Source organism: Epinephelus moara, chromosome 21, assembly GCF_006386435.1.
Source record: "Epinephelus moara isolate mb chromosome 21, YSFRI_EMoa_1.0, whole genome shotgun sequence".
NCBI classification, from domain to species: Eukaryota; Metazoa; Chordata; class Actinopteri; order Perciformes; family Serranidae; genus Epinephelus; species Epinephelus moara.
The window spans coordinates 27,774,932-27,790,963 of record NC_065526.1 but is presented as its reverse complement, the minus strand read 5'-3'; the positions used below and the strand labels follow the sequence as shown (position 1 = coordinate 27,790,963).

General features: G+C 42.0%; 1 protein-coding gene across 7 annotated transcripts in view; it reads right to left on the bottom strand.

Moving 5' to 3' along the window:
* Positions 1-16,032, bottom strand: part of LOC126382961 (supervillin-like) — a 55,287-nt gene that overhangs the window by 17,421 nt on the left and 21,834 nt on the right. For 3 of the 7 annotated variants that reach the window (XM_050033262.1, XM_050033268.1, XM_050033263.1), the window contains 13 exons: positions 15,658-15,828; positions 15,418-15,455; positions 15,246-15,307; positions 14,827-14,963; positions 14,455-14,550; positions 12,635-12,926; positions 11,427-11,492; positions 9,146-9,878; positions 6,408-6,933; positions 3,323-3,455; positions 2,277-2,333; positions 939-1,016; positions 210-357 (listed from right to left, as the gene is read on the bottom strand). In XM_050033262.1, the coding sequence (XP_049889219.1) occupies positions 210-357; positions 939-1,016; positions 2,277-2,333; positions 3,323-3,455; positions 6,408-6,933; positions 9,146-9,878; positions 11,427-11,492; positions 12,635-12,926; positions 14,455-14,550; positions 14,827-14,963; positions 15,246-15,307; positions 15,418-15,455; positions 15,658-15,828 (2,537 nt within the window). The remainder of the gene's footprint in view (positions 1-209; positions 358-938; positions 1,017-2,276; positions 2,334-3,322; positions 3,456-6,407; positions 6,934-9,145; positions 9,879-11,426; positions 11,493-12,634; positions 12,927-14,454; positions 14,551-14,826; positions 14,964-15,245; positions 15,308-15,417; positions 15,456-15,657; positions 15,829-16,032) is intronic. The other 4 variants (XM_050033264.1, XM_050033266.1, XM_050033267.1 and 1 more) reach the window with 4 other exon arrangements.

The following is a 16,032-nucleotide window of genomic DNA, read 5'->3' as shown; positions in this document are numbered from 1 at the left end:
TGATAGGAGACAAAAGACAGTTTTGTATTTCACTGCACCTCACTTGCATTGGAATCTAAAGTATCTGAGTTCAGATTAGGAAAAGTACATTTTGTAAGGCTTTTTAGTCTAATAACATGTATTTGTGCATAAAATCATGCCCAGTGGCATTTCCAAATAGTGCACACCCTAGTAAAGATGGATGGATAACAGCAGTTTTGTGCACTGACCTTTCTTGACCATACGAGCGGCCACAGTGTACTGGGTGGAGTCATTGGCTGCTCCTTTGCCCTTTGTCTTCCAGGCATCCTCACGAATTGAAATCATCTGTTTTCTCTCCTCGATGGTCATCTGGGCTTCAATCTCCTCTCCCGCCTTCTGCACAGACAAGAGGAAATCATACAAAATATCAAGTAATGTAAGACGATTAAGTGAAAGTGCAAAGTCTTGCATGCAAAGCAATAAAGTCTTCACAACGAGGCTCACTGTCAGCTCTAATTTCAGTGTGTTACATTTATTTTCTTCATAGGTTTAATAGCTGCATTAAAACTTAAAATGACATGATGGAGCCAAACCAAAACGCCCCCAGACACCACTGGATCTAATATTCAAGAGTCAGGCTCTACATCACCTCTCACACAGCTTCGCTATTACTTCAAGTGACTCCACGCTTCCCTTGGAGCAATTATTCATGTAGTCACAGTATCAAACCAAGCAGATATAAAAAGATTTGATGCACTGAAGCGTGCTGGGTGCATGTCCTCTCTAGTCTGTATATAAACTACTTTATTCCACTGTAGGAGTGTTGGCTATACACTGAGTTACACTCATGCAGTCAGAACCAAATAAAACTCAACAGCACCCGAAGCGCCCGTCACACCAGTAGCTGCAAACCAAGCAGAAAAGATAAGACTCCAGTACATGCAGCGCATTCGAGCGTGCCAGATGCATGTCCTTACCTGACTATGATGGTCAATATACTGACACTTTTGGCCAAGGGAGATAGTAGGAGAAAAGGTGGAAGAGAAGACAGGTTCCTGAGGATGTAGAGGTGGATGGAGAAGTGAAAGACAGGAAAGCAAAGGAGGAGATGGAAGGAAAAATGATGATCATGCAGGTGATGGAGGTAAAGGAGGGAGGCAAAGAAGAGAAGGCCAGAAACTGGGAATGCAACAAGACCGTTAAACTACTCGCTGTTCTTCAGCTTCAAGACCTAGTCTGAAAGTGTTTAAACAACAAGGATTTGTGCTTTTTATATGTACCTTTTTCTAAATATTTATCTCTTTTTTTCACTTACTTTACGCACAAAATGGTTAACTGTTGCTCAGCTTCGTTGTTTAAATGTTTTTGGAACATTCATGCACAATGTAAATATCAATTTGCTGACTTCAAGAAATTAAAACAGCCTTTCAAAAGTAAAACTGTTTGCTTGTGAATTTAAAGGCCACGCTTCCTCAAATAAAAAATGCACTTAAAATCATTAAAGGCCATTGGATAAAATGTATTTTTTTACTGTTAGTAACAAAGAAGCAAACTGCAAAAGCCTTTTTCCCTCTGGTGTTTTGTAAGTTGAGCCAGAACAGCTTGCCTCAGGCACAGAAAGTCACAACTTAAATTAGTGGGGCAGTGAAAACAAGGCTCAAAGCTTAAAGGTGCATTAAGTAATGGTTACTCTCAAAATGTTATTTATACATTTAATCTGTGGTCCACAATCTTCTTGGCTTGTGACTGTTTTAGACAATGATTTTTTTACCCTCTCAGACTGTTTAATTTGAATAATCTTTTAAGTCCTTAAGAGCTAAATTGATGCAGTATTTTACAGAAAAATAGCAACAATAAATTCCCTAAAAAGTTCATCATAGTATGAAGCAAAAAGGTATAGTTTTTTCCTAGTCTTTGCTAGAAAAGTACTCATGTTGTTGGCCCTGGACACAAAAATGTCTGAAGAAAGTACAATTTACATCATTGGACAACAGTTTTAATTAAATAGGCAAAACAATCTGCATTTCCACTTTATTTTTTTTTTATTTTTTACTTTGAATCATTTTGATTACTTAATGCCACTTTAAGACAGAATTAGAAGAAAAAGCTCAGAAAAGTTCCAGCGTCAGCAGCTTTCCATCCACCATCCTACTGTGTCAGAAGCATTACAGACTGCAAGTAAAGAATAGCACCCATAGACCCACAAAAAAGAGAAGCAATCACACAAAGTCCACACAAAGCTGTGATTGGACAACACATGCCCCACACCAAGCTGATTGGTTTAGCATTGGTGTGCGGCCCACACCGTGTCTTACCCACAGCTGTTCAGACACAGACACAGCGGAGTAGTCTTGAACGACCACCCCTTCCTCCTGAGGGGTTAAACACAGGGGAAGTTCTCGGTCAGAGGGAGAGAAAGGGGGGAGGAGAGGGAGGGCATTGTTGCTGTAATGGATTAAGGGGGAGACTGCCTGGAGGATTACCATCCAGGGTTTAAGCAGGCAGTTTCGCCCAACAGAATACTAATGTGAAGTAGATGAACTGCAGGAAAAAGTGTAAATCCTGAAATTAGAGGTTTTTTGATCTTATAAATTTAATTCTAGCTCCTTTATAAACCAATAGAGATGCATATAAATAAGAGATTCTTCAACCATTTCCTTCTGTCAAATAAGATTTTGAAGTCATTATTGAAACTTAGCCTGGAGCTTACCCAAATCTAATCTTGTTAAAAAAGAGGGAGAGAATCTATTCCCCAATCCCCCCGACTGCTAATTCTACAGGAGCAGACTGTCCCATATGCTTCCTGGTTTACAGCCTATGGGTGCTGGATGCTGCACTGATCTGGACCACTGGGCTCAAACAACAGATGGACTGAAGGAGGAAATGAAAAGAGCACTTAGTTAAAGAAGAGGGGGGACAGGGGCTGGCATGGTAACCATGAAGGATGGGGGATGAAATGTGGTACTTGTGTTTACTCTGGCTACTCTGGTGAAGCTGTTCAACCATTATGACCCAGAAGAGTAACTTTTTTTTTTTTGAAGAAATGTGTGCATTTATTAAACTCAGGGCTCAAAAATGATCAACATAAGCTCCCACTAAGATAACAACACAGTAATAGGCCAATATTAGGGAGTGAAATGAAGAACGTTTTAACTATTTTTGGCCATCATTCCTACTGGTTATGGTAGAATATACCCAGCTGTGTTGCAGAGATTTCAGGGATCTCTACAAAACACAGCTTTGCAACGGCATCCATTAGAGCAAAGCAACACCAGACAGCTCCTCTTTAAAATGTTAATACATGCAATGTAATATGATTTGAGTTATTCATTATTAACGCAGGTGTGCAGATCAGACTGACCTTCTTCTCGCAGGTCTGCTCTGTTTCCCATAGCTGAGCCTGCTGCTCGGTGGACGCCACCTTAACCACCTCCTGTTTCTTGTTGATCCTGTTCCTCCAGTCCTCCTCACCACTCTTCTTCAGCAGTGCCACTCTGACACAAACAAAAAAAGCAAATCTTAATGAGAACGGTAGGCAATTACGCTAACTTATAACCAACCCTAATTAGATTTAATAGCCTCAATTACACCTCAACTACCCAGACTCACTGATGGGTCAGTCATTACAAACAACACTCTGTCTTTTACAGTCTGTTTGAAACTTTCAAAAGATACAAAATGTAGGATTGAATTTGAGGGACATGTGTATATCATAATGGATAATGCATCTAGAATATATTTAATGTGATGAAACAGTGCAGCCATAAAAAAACATGGAGTCTTGGGTTTAAACATCCTAATCAGTGTGAACATCATAAAGCTTTAATGAAGAACTTAAACAACCTGATACAAAATCTATTTGATCCTGTCAGGTAGTGTGGACTTCACTGTGTAATCCTTGACAAGTCTGTAGTTGTGTATAATTTACTGTAGAGTCACCTAGCTCATAATTTCTGATAAATTAAACTAAAATTAGAAATAGCTTGTCCAACCTTAAAGCTACCCAAGAAAAAATGGTAGAAGTGGATTTTAAGAGGTTAAAACTCTGCACTACGCAACTGTGGGAACAAAACAACTGTATCATAGTGCTGTCAGATTAGCCAAACACATACATCTAGAATTAAACCAAAATATTCCTAAGAACAGGTGAGACAAAACAGTATACGTAACAGGAGCTCAATGACATCATAAATAGAAAAGATACTGGCTAAGAAGGTTCAAAGCTGGAACAGCTGCAGTCAAAACTATTTTCAGATCTTTTAGCTTATTAATTAAAATACCAAAAGTAACAGGCAGAGTCAGGATAGACAGGGATGTACTTAAAAGGACACTTTGCCAATGTTCAACTAGGTCTGTGTCACTGCGGTGGGAGAATGTGTGCAGATGCAGTGTTAATCCACCCCCATGCTGCCAGCTTCCAGAGCTCTGTGTCTTTCAATGAGCAAAAATATGGTGAATGATGTAAAACGCATAATTTCGGTTGGTGGACGGGCAGGGAGCTCTAGGAGCTTGCATTAACCCCCTTCATCTACACACACTCCCCACACCGCAGTGACACAGACCCTCTTAACCCTGTGTCAAACAAGCTGCATTTGGTGTCCTGGGTTGGACCTCTTTAATTAGTAACTTGTATTCTGACAGGACAAACTTTCTTCAACATTACCATGGGAGGTAATTGTAGGGTCTGACAGTTATTGTGATCAAATTAATTAAATAAAGGGAACAAAAACTGTTCTGCTTTTCCATTATTTTCAAAACCAGGTCAGAGATTTCTGCTCTGCAACCATAAACGTGACTGTTAAAAAAAGGCCCCTAAAGCACTGATGACGGATGGCTGAGGGGTAAGAGAAAGTATGTCATCATCTCCGCTGCTCGAGTGTGGACAGGGCAGAAATGAGGGCATTAGGAGGAATCTGTGAAATCTCTGAGGATTTCTCCTCCAGTCCACACAGCTCTATGCTGGCTGGGAGGAGGAACACAATGTTGCTAAAAATGAATTTCTCTCACCTCCAAAAATGTAATAGGGTGGAAAAAACCTACATACTGCAAGGACGGGGAGAAAGTGACTTCTGCCTGATTCTGTCAAACGCTGCAAATTTATGAGGCGCTGCCTCAGTGTCTGATCTCTGCTGACATCTCAGTTTTCACCTTGTAAAGGGGCTGAGCTCTGACTGGGTCCTGGATTTGTGAATGGAATCAAGGTTAATTTGTGCCTACAGCTTTGCTAAGCATTAGGTTTTAAGGAGCACTTTATTACCATGCCTTTATTTGGGATTGCCTTTATTTTTCTCACCAGGCTACTGGAAGCCCTGTTATTTGACAATTTGCGGCAGGAAAGCAAAATGAAAGTGATGTGTTTTTTCAGTCAAGGAAAAAGTTGCTCCCCTTACCACTGATCACACGTTGTAACCACGATGCACGTGGGAAGTATACTCATTGACGGATTAATGCCTTGTTTCTCTCTCTGTTTATATCTCGCATATCGTGCACAACTGCTGAACATCAGTGCAAAGTTGTGCCTCTAACCTTCTTTTGGCACCTTGTCCATTTCTACATTGACAATGTTTTGCCAGCAAAGTGTGGGGGTAACTGTCAAACATAATTGTTCTCCACACCCCATTAGCATGCCCAGTGGAAGATACATAGGCAGGGGGTCTCCCATCAGCCTGTCTGCAGGTCCATATGCTTGTTCACAAATAATTTAAGATTAGTTATAGTCTTAATCTGTTTCTCTCTCTGTTTATCCTCCCAACACACATACTGTATAAGCGCAAGCCTTGATAGACGTTATGAGAAAAGAAAACACAGACAAGAGAATGAACAAGCATAAAATGAAGGTGAAACAGAAAGACCTTCCAGGAACACTGAAAAAGTGTCCACACAGATTTCACGTACTGCTGAATACTGAAAAGTGCTGAAAAGCTTCGATGATGGACTGGCTACCTCAAAGTAAAATGATCTACTGTCGTTAAATATCAGTATATTGTTGTTGGGGGCACATATAACAAGGAGAGAGAAAGAAAAATGCAATATAATCAGACTGTGACACATTTAGAGTCAATTCTACAAAAAAACAGTCTACTATCGCCATTAAAGCTACAACATTATTATTCAGCTTCTTTTGCCAAATGATCCCGTTTCTGATGTTCTGAGGTGCAGGTACTGGTTTGCAGTTCAGACATTGGGGCAGTGGGAAGAAATGCTATCACAATCCACAGCAGCATTACCCTGTCCAAATTTGGTCAATCACCCAGTAAGATAAAATCACACCAAATAAATGGGCCCTGTGTTGCAAGGCACAGTGTCAGAAAAGTGTGCTGCAATCAGGGTTTTTGGCGGTGAGTGTCAGCCCCTGGCATCTCAGCCAGTTGGGCTCCCTAACCTGACTAATAATGTGCTTTTAACACCCACAATCCATCAGTTTCAAACTCTCTGCTGTCACTCACCTCTCCTTGATGGACATCTGTTTGGCGGACATGCCGTCAGACAGTCGGTCTCCAGAGTCTGTGGGGGACAGCAGATCTCCAGAATGGACACTGTGCCTGCCGATGTCCTCGCTGGGGTCCAGGGGCAGGGACTGGGACTTGACTAACGCCTGGGGAAAGGACTGGGGTTTGGGTGGTGTCTGCGGAGGCACCTGAGGTTTGGGCTGAGGCTGGGGGGCTGTCTGTGGGTAAGGCTTAGGGAGAGGCTGGACGAATCCCTGAGGTTTGGGCTGGGTTTGTGGAGACTGAGTGAATGGTTTGGGGTAGGTTGGTGGGGGCTGAGAGGGCTGGGAGTACGGCTGAAGATGGATGTCGACCGAAGGTTTTGGGGGTGTTGGAGGAGGCTGCTGTGTGAAGGGTTTAGGGAGAGTTTGAGGAGCCTGGATGGTGGTTTGCTTCTGCGGCTGGCTGCTTGTAACGTGAGACACTGTCCTGGATGACACTTTAGCTATCAGGGGCCTCAATGGCACAGGATGATCTGGCAAATCTGAAAGAAAAGTACACAGTGTATAGTCATGTAGTTACAATGTCTCAACTTCAACTGGTCAAAATGACCCACTTGTTATCAAAGATGTGGCACCTACAGCACTATTAGTATGTTCTTTTCCTCTTTCTTTTAATGTTATAATCAAGAATGAATGAAGCGACTGATAATTGTTTTTCATATATTATATTGTACGGCAACAAAACAAAAAATTGCCAAAGCTGACTCTAGTGGACATAACAGTACTGCCTTTTTTCCAAGTATATAGCAAGTTCTTCAATTGATTTCCTAACAAGCAATCATTGTTTTTTATATATCTCAGTGGCTCTGCACACTCACACAGTTATTTTAACTGATTCAAACTCTTATTACTTTAAGACTGGGTACTACTAAGTAGAATACTTGCAAGATATTCCACCCTAAAAGGTACAACAAAACTAAAAGGAGGGTCGCAGAATGTCGATCAAGAACAGTTTGTACACTCACAAAAAGTCCTGAAAAGAAGATCAGCCAAAGTAAAAAGCCCTGTGTGAGTGCAACATGGATGTCATTAAATAGTTTGCATGGATGCCTCAAAATTTAAGATTTATTTATTTATTATCATTAGACAGTAATAGTGGAGAGATGACAGGAAATTAAGGAGAGAGAGATGGAACAAAGGTACTAGGAATGTAGTTGTTCGTGGTCTGTGTCTTAACCCCTGAGCCACAGGGGCACCTCCAAAATTTCAGAGTTAGTTGTAGGGTTGAACAATTTTTAAAATGTCTATTGCGATTATTTTTGACTGATACTGCGATTGCAATATGATTTGCATAAGTAGAGGGATGGATCATTCTCATTTTCACTGACAAACATATAAAAATGAATATGGTGTGACTTCAGCAGGGATCTGTAATAAACAAAGATGTTATCTTGAGTCCATGAGGCCAGGTCATCTCTGGTGTAGGTCAATATTTAATATAAAATGGTATTTTGACACATATTATGCCTTTAACAAATATGGTTCCTTCTGCAGTTTTAAGACTGCAGGAGGTTATATTTTGATTACAATAAAATTTGGGTTACTTCTTCAGCCCTAGTTGGATGCACTCACTACATCCATTTTTACTCATTCTCTGATCAGCATAAATCCCCTGTGTAACCACTACTCATCCCTGAAACACATGAAGCTGATTTTGTAGAGAGGAAATGTGCTATGTATCATGCCAATTCTGCTGTGTACAGTATAGTGGTGACATCCTGGGGACTCATCTCACATTTGGGGACAAAACACTGGTTCCCACAAGGAAACTACTTCATCTTATCTTTTCTTCAGTTAAGGTCAGGGTTAGGGTCAGTGTTAGGCATCAAGTGTTAAGCCTGCAGGGAATTAGACTAAGTCAATGCAAGTTCCTCTAGCCTCATAATACTATAGTCTAATAGACTATACTTGAGTGAAGATCTGCCCATGCAGGACTAAATAAGAGAACAGCCTGCAGACAAGGCATCCATTGTGTCCTTCCTGTCCTCTACCTGCTTCATGTAAGTGCCGACCAATTGTTCTGCACTCTCTCACTGAGTGCTTTCATCTCTCTGTGTACTGTTTGTGTGCATGCATGGGAAAAAGACCACCCCTGGACACATTCTGCAATAGCACATAAAACAGGTCAGGCCTATTATACTGTAGGATGTGCAAGGCTAACCCACAGGCGTTAATATGGTGCATGGGGACCACAGCCCCTTTATAGGCCATGGCAGTGAGCACACACAGTTCGATTTCAAAATCTCTGCTGTCTGTTAGCTGACAAACAGCATGTCAGGAAAGGTCTTCCTCTTTCTAGACAAAGGGAGCTACGAGGCAAATGCATGGAAAAATATGCTAATTAGATGCAGCCTCAGACGTCTCTCTCTCTCTCTTCTTCACACACTCTCTCGCTCTCTGTATCAGCCAAATCAAATACCCCCAGCTGGGACAAGTGTGTGTGCAGCCGGCAGAAAGCAATCATGCGTGGGAGCATGCTGCATAAGACAATGAGGATAATGAGAACAGCCCCTTCCCTGGACATTGCTTCCTCTATTTTTGTCACTACCTGTCTTTTTTTCTTTATGTCCCCTCCGTTTTCATCTCTCTTCCCACATCCCTCCTTTCGCCCTCAGCTACTCGCATCTCTTTATTGCTCTTTCCCCCACACCTCTCAATCTGTTCTCTGTGTGATTTGTCAGAGAAGCCTCCTACCTGAGATGCCTGGCTGGCTCCGGCCGCTGCTCCTCTCCTGCTCCTGTGTGGAGGAGCTGTGAGCTGCCTCTCTCAGGTACCCTCCTCTTCCTCTTCCTCCTCCCTCTGCTTTCTCCCTGCTCTCCTGGGAGTGCCCGTCTGCAGCTCTCCAGCTGGGCAGAGGCTCTGACTCGCCCCTCCACAAAGAGGGTTCGGCAGACTGCTGAGGCTGGGGATGCTGCTGCTGCCTGCCGTCCCGGTCCCTGTCGGGGGAGTGCAGCTTTCCCTTAATGCTGCCGTCTTGGATCTCTTCTCTGGCTCCTCCCTGCTGTCTCCCCCTAACCTCCTCCTCCTGACGCTCTCTCCAGCCCTCCTCCACTGCCTCCCCCTGCTGTCTGTGACCAGCAGAGGAGGTGGGACCAAGAGGAGCCCCGAGTCTGTCTCGGCTCTCAGGGAGGAGAGGGGAGGAGTTGAGCTCAGGCTCAGGGTGGCCAGGGTCCCCACTCTGGGTCATGGAGAAATACCTCAACGCCCTCTCCTGGTGGCTGGTTGTGGTGCTGGAAGCCTGTTGTTGGGCAGGGATGTAGGGGGCGGCGGTGGACTTCCCTGGATGGAGACCGTCATCATCGCCGACGCCGCTGCTGCCTGGCGTGATGGTTACTGTGGTGACAGAGGCTTGGGAGGTGACGGCTGCCACAGAGCGGATCAGCGAGGCAGACAGGGGCTCCAGTTTGATCTCACCTCCGTTTCTCAGCTGCGGAAACAGCAGGAATCATGTCAGAAATTTGGGGCAGATAAAATGACAACAGGAGAGCTAAAAGGGTTGACATGGAGATGGGATGGGTTAAATGTGGTTGGCGCAGGTAAATTAGAGATTAATGGAGGTGTGTGTTGCTGTTACAGAAGCTATTTGGTGATGAACAGATGGATGGATAAAAGAATAAAGTAGGATGACAAATAGGATTAGAGGTGGGAAAGAAACAGATGGATGAAAGAGGGGAAAGGCAGCGGCAATCAAAGCAAATTAGGGAAAACATTTGAGTAGTTCAGGTTTGCCCGTGAAGCCACAGCTGTATAGCAACTCTGTCATTCACAAAATGGCAGCAGGAAGCACAAACGGAACCATTAAGACAAACAGACAAAACATTTACCTTCACAGGTATCATCTGACACTCATAAGCTTCTAAGCTATGTCATTAATAAACTATTTTGTCTGGATCTGGTCTGGTGGCATTTATTTATGTTAATATTTGCTTGTTAAACAACTTATCATTTGATTTATAAAATGCATGGAATAATCAGTGGTGTTCTTAAAGGGAAATTCCAGTATATTTCAACCTGACTTAATATCATAAATGTGGCCAGTGTGACTCTATGGGTCACGCTGACTTGCATCAGGACTGTCTAGATGAGGACAGTGAATAAAAAACCTTAACATCTATAGTCGATGAACCCCTGAGTGATGAACGCAAGTTACAAAATCACACCAAAAATACCATTGCGCTGATAATGTGACAATAAATATGACTTTTGGTGCTTTCAGAAAATATTTAATAAAAATGATTGATGTGATGCTAGAAGTCTGTAATGTCTTGATGATGGCCGAGCAGATTGAGGCATTTTTTTGTGCATTTAACTCAGCTAGAGAGATCAAATACGTTCAGGGAATCATATCACTTGCCTGTAATACAGCCTTAAAGGCCAGAAAACACAACACTAAAGCTGTATCACGATTAAGATAAATATAGTGTGTTGTATATCAAAATGTGCCCCGTCTCTTCTTCCAACAGCTCCAGTAGAGATGCTTAAATTCTACACTAGACTACTGCCAATTAATTTTGGTTGCAATACAAGGTCTCTGTATTGACCCTCACACATTCCTGCACACAGCCAGATCCATCCACACACTTATTCCCCAGATAAGCTGATTTTTTTTTTTTGCTAGTTTATTCAGGTTGGGAGGAAGCCTGGATAAACTAGCATGCAGTATTTGCAGTCAAATAATCCCATGCTTGTTATGCAATAAACAAGCATATCATAGAAGCTGCTTACATCCAAAAATGAGGAGACATGGAAAACAAACAAGGTACCTTAAACGTTCACATTAATTTCTCATAACAAAGCAACATCTACCACTGAGGCATATCAAACTTCAAAGTACACACTGGACTGCATTTATGGACATCATCAAACTCAGCTCAGTTACTGTAAGCAAGACAAGACAACACTGGTCACTAGCGGGACCAATCAGGACAGTCAATAGACATCAATCAGAAGCTCTGTACAGGCAGTCGGGTCTTACATGTTCTCCCTGATTGGCCTCTAAGTCACCGTTACACACCGCAGAGGTTACCGGTGGCTCAGCTTCCTGTGTAGACATCAGTGATTGACTATTGAGAATACAACATGTTTGGGTTTCAGCGCCTTCAGGGAAGCTGAGGAAAGAATCTGAATTCTTATCCTATTTTTGCATTGTAGTTCCTCTGTGAAGAATATATCTGTGTCAGGTGGTGACACATCGGGCAACGTTTTGGCAACATGGATGGAAGAGTATTCCACGAACAACATCATCATCAGCAACAAAGTGAGATTAAAGGTCACAGATATATTCCTTGATGCAGATGATCCTTCATAATTAAACAAACAACACTCTGCTGCACACTGACAGACAAAATGGTTCCCTATATGCAGTATTTCTGAGCTTCCACGTGTGAATTGTTGGTTATTTGTGACATCTAGAGGCGACTGGATTAAAAACTAAAAGCAGAATAAACTCTGTGACCTCTGTTCATTTTGTAGTATCTGAGTCATCCAGCTGCACAGAGAATCATGTAATTCAGCAATCACACACCACAGGAAACTGGTGCACTGCAAAACACCCACTGTAGTGTAAGTGACCTGGAAGTGAATCGTCTGTTGCTTCAGGCCTGTTTACCATGAAAAGATCTTACATTCAAATAATCTTCAGAAGCAGTGTTCCCCATTTCATTTAATTCACAATGTGTTCTGCACATCTGTTCTATTGTGCTACTCACAAATGTCACAAATTCCTGCTTTCACTTTTGTTGGTATGCTATTGTGCTAACTTGACGTTGGTGTCTGCACCTCTGACATTTGGCCTGCACAAAAGTGTTTTTGTGAATGTTTCCTCTTTACTTCATTCATTACTCATTCATTTTTCTTTTGTGGGGGCAATTAGGATGGATGCCATCAAGGTGGATGAGTGGGTTTGGGATGAGAAAGCAGAGAAAAAGTTAATCTATTTTAATGGTGTGGGCTGAAATCTACTGAATTAGTTTATTCTAGAAGCTGCAATCATCATTGCTGAATGTTGTTAGTTTTGTGCTGAGAAGTGTAGAAGGAATAAATTAGAAGAAGTAAGACCCTCCTTGATCTTGAGAATTTTCCTGATTTATAGTTCACATTTTATCTCTGAAAAAGAAACTGTTGTTGTAAGAGATGCAGAATTTTCTTTAAAGAAAAAAAAAACGTGCATGTAGTAAAACCTACCTGCTCCACCTCTCCTTGGGTAATGGGTTGAGTCTGGAACCGGGCGTTGGCCCTGCGCTGGCGGGTGTCTCCGCGGGCCCCCTCTGCGGTCTTGCCTGTAGGCTGAGCGAGGCGGTTGAAGAGGGCCATCTTCTCAGCCAAGGTGAGGGTGGACAGGTCCGGCTCATCAGACATAAGCTCCTGGCCATCTCCCTCCACCCCAGCACTGAGAGCTTGAGCTGGTTTCTGGTGTTCCTGGGTCTCTTTCTCCTGATCCTGGACTGCTGAGCTTGGCTGAGAGGAGGCCTGGATGCTGAGGAGAGACAAGGGGATATCCGGGGTGTGAGGGACGGGCATAAGTCTTCTAATAACCATTTGATTTCAAATGAAAGCTCAACTTCTGGACTAAGAAGTGTGTATGTCTTATATAAAAATGACATTTTCAGTGTTACTGGTGCTAAAAAAATCTTGTCTGGTTATTAAACATGCATTACCATCAGGATCAGTGCACAGATTACAGAAATTTAAGATTTTTTGTATTTTAAGATTTAATATGTTAGAGTCATAAATTCTAATACCGGATATGGTGTCTAAAATTAAACAAGAGAAAAGATATGAGGTGCTATTTTTATGTCAAGAATAAAACACCACATCCAGTTGCCTTTGACTCAGTATCTATAGATATCCTGTGACATGGAAGAATAAAGGATGATTACATTTCAGTTTTAAACGCAATAACTGCAGCCTATCTCTATTCAAACAAAACACCTAAGTAATTATGTTTTTACCTAACTTGCATTCTTGAGAGATCAAAAATGAATGTGTTCCTTTCCTTTGCAAAGTATCAAAAAAACTGAGCATACAAGCAGCAAATACCAGCTAGTAGGTAAATAACTGTGACCACTGTATCAGATTACAAGCACAGCAACATAGAGACATAAGTAGATCAGCACACATATGCCAGATAATCATATAATGCACTCGGATGTTTGCAGGGGTTATGGCGATCTTGCGGCGGTGTGCTAAGTTAAACCAGGGTTGGTAAACAAACTGCAGGACACGTGAACCGAGACATGCAGAGAGCTTTAACTGGCTCAACCTCTGACCTTTCCATGAGATATGTAACCTTTTTCTTCACTGACATTAGTGACCTGCATGGGAGAGACACTGTGAGAGGGAATGCTCGGAAACTAGGCATGGAAAGTACTGAATGAATTATTGTGTAAACACCGACTTCTTTCCCCTATAAGGTGCACAGCTAAGAAGCAGCACATGAGGGGGGCAGAAATAACAAGGTAAGATGAGCTGGATGAACAGATCAGCACTGCCGCCAGGAGAGGGAGATAGAGAGTAAAATGTCTCTGTGGCACATTCACATGGTTCAGTACAAACGACAGATGAAGTTAATGGGAGGACGCAGGCACACTTCGGGCACAAAATCTCACTTCCTTTGTAGTAGAGTTATAATGTATAAATGTGTGGCTGTCTTTATTGCTTAATTGCAATGACATCTCTGGGATAATAGCAATAAATCCACTTATTAAAATACTTTGATTTGTTAAGAGTCAGAGTTTAAGAAGTCTCTTTCTGAATCTTTTATCCCTTCACATTTTTTTTAATAAAGAGAAATGTACATTTTTGTTAAATTTCTACTGCAACCAATCCATGGTAATTTCTAAACCCATGGTGTTCAATTGAACTGAGATCTTGAAAATAATTAAAACCCAGATGGTTTTCATGCAATAGAGACATTCTGTTTGTTAAAGTAAAACACAACCATGAACACATGCACACACATCAGATAGAGGCACATAAAAGTTAGCAGCCCAGCCCAGCTGTACCTGATGCTGGCCACACTGGTGCTTACTACAGTGGGACTGGGGACCCGAGTTACATTAGTGTGGACTCCAGGAGGTTGTGATGATGTGGCAGGATCACTTTAGAGTGAATAAAAGGAGGTATAGATGGAAAAATTGAGATACAGATAATGCAAGGCAAAGAAAAATATAGTCACTAAAAAGCGGGGAGAGGAGAAGTTAACAAGTCAAGAAAGAGGTGACAGAGGTGTCGGAGACAGAAGGAAAGGATAGGGGATGAGCCGAAAATCACTGACAAGCACAGGTAAAAGAAAAACCTAAAAATAAGAGAAGAACAGAGCACTAGCATATTTTCTGTAGTAAAATACAGCTATACACACAAAATCCAAGCTCTACCTTGAAGCATTGACCACCTCCTTGTTGGTGACGGGTTGCGTGTGTGATCGGTCCTGAACCCTTCTCAGACGCCTTTCTACAGCAGCATTTCGAGAGCGTGGTTTGGGAACACCTCCGTCAGATGTTCTTTCAAGCTCCTGGAAGAATATGTCAGTGAAACATCAGTAATCGGTTCAGAGGAGTTGAGGCCATAACAATAATATATAAAGTGAGAAGAAACAATATCTATTTGAATGCCTGTGAACACCCAGTTAACTAAATATGGCACCTGAAATTAAATTACACTTCCATTTGCAATTAATCTGAACAAAACTCCAGCTTTTGATTTTGGGATTACTTTAAAACATTGCCCAGTTAAGAATATACTGTATTATTCATCTGTCCTTATGACTGAAATGTACATAAAGTAGGAAGTGTACCCTGAAGAGAGACCTCTTCGCAGCCACACTCATCTTGGCTCTGTCATCCAGTTTTTCTTCATCTAATAAAACGGAGAGAATAATTATGTTATGTGGCATCAACTGTATTCAAACTGCTGGAAAAATGGCATAAAAACTTCCTTAAATTATTTAGAATTATGACTAAACTTACCCTGTGGATCCTGTAGCTTTGATGGGCTTAGACAAGACCTGCAGAAAACATGAATATACATCAGGCATCACTATTCAGACTACATTTTTAATTTAAGGAAACACTGGATAGTATTATGATTTGAATGACACCCTAGATTCATGCGCTGCCATCCGATTCAGCTCATTAAATAAATAAATCATGTTAATAAAATTATTCTGAAGAGCTCCTGCAGATCGCTACAGAGGGCCCCTCATGTACCTATCTGACTCCAGCCGTTCTGCAGAGGTGATGGGCTGGGTTCTAAACCTCTCCGACATGCGACTGTCTCCTGGAGTGATGTAGCGTCGAGGCCTCCGAGCACCCCTGTCCCGATCACTGCCGCTAGCTGGATCTACCTCCATTGCTGACAGATCTACTTTAGTAGTCTCACTTTTAGAGTGGTGTATAGATTTAGAAGATTGACGAGGACAACAAATAGGAGAGGTAGAAATAAAAAACTATTAACAACAGTTGTTTCTGATGTTGTTTTGGTAGCAGCAGTTTACCAGAAACTGCCGTCAAGTTAGAAAAACAGGGCCTCAAACATTGATATTGGTGCACACGCTAAGCAACTGTGAAGAGTCATTAGCCAAC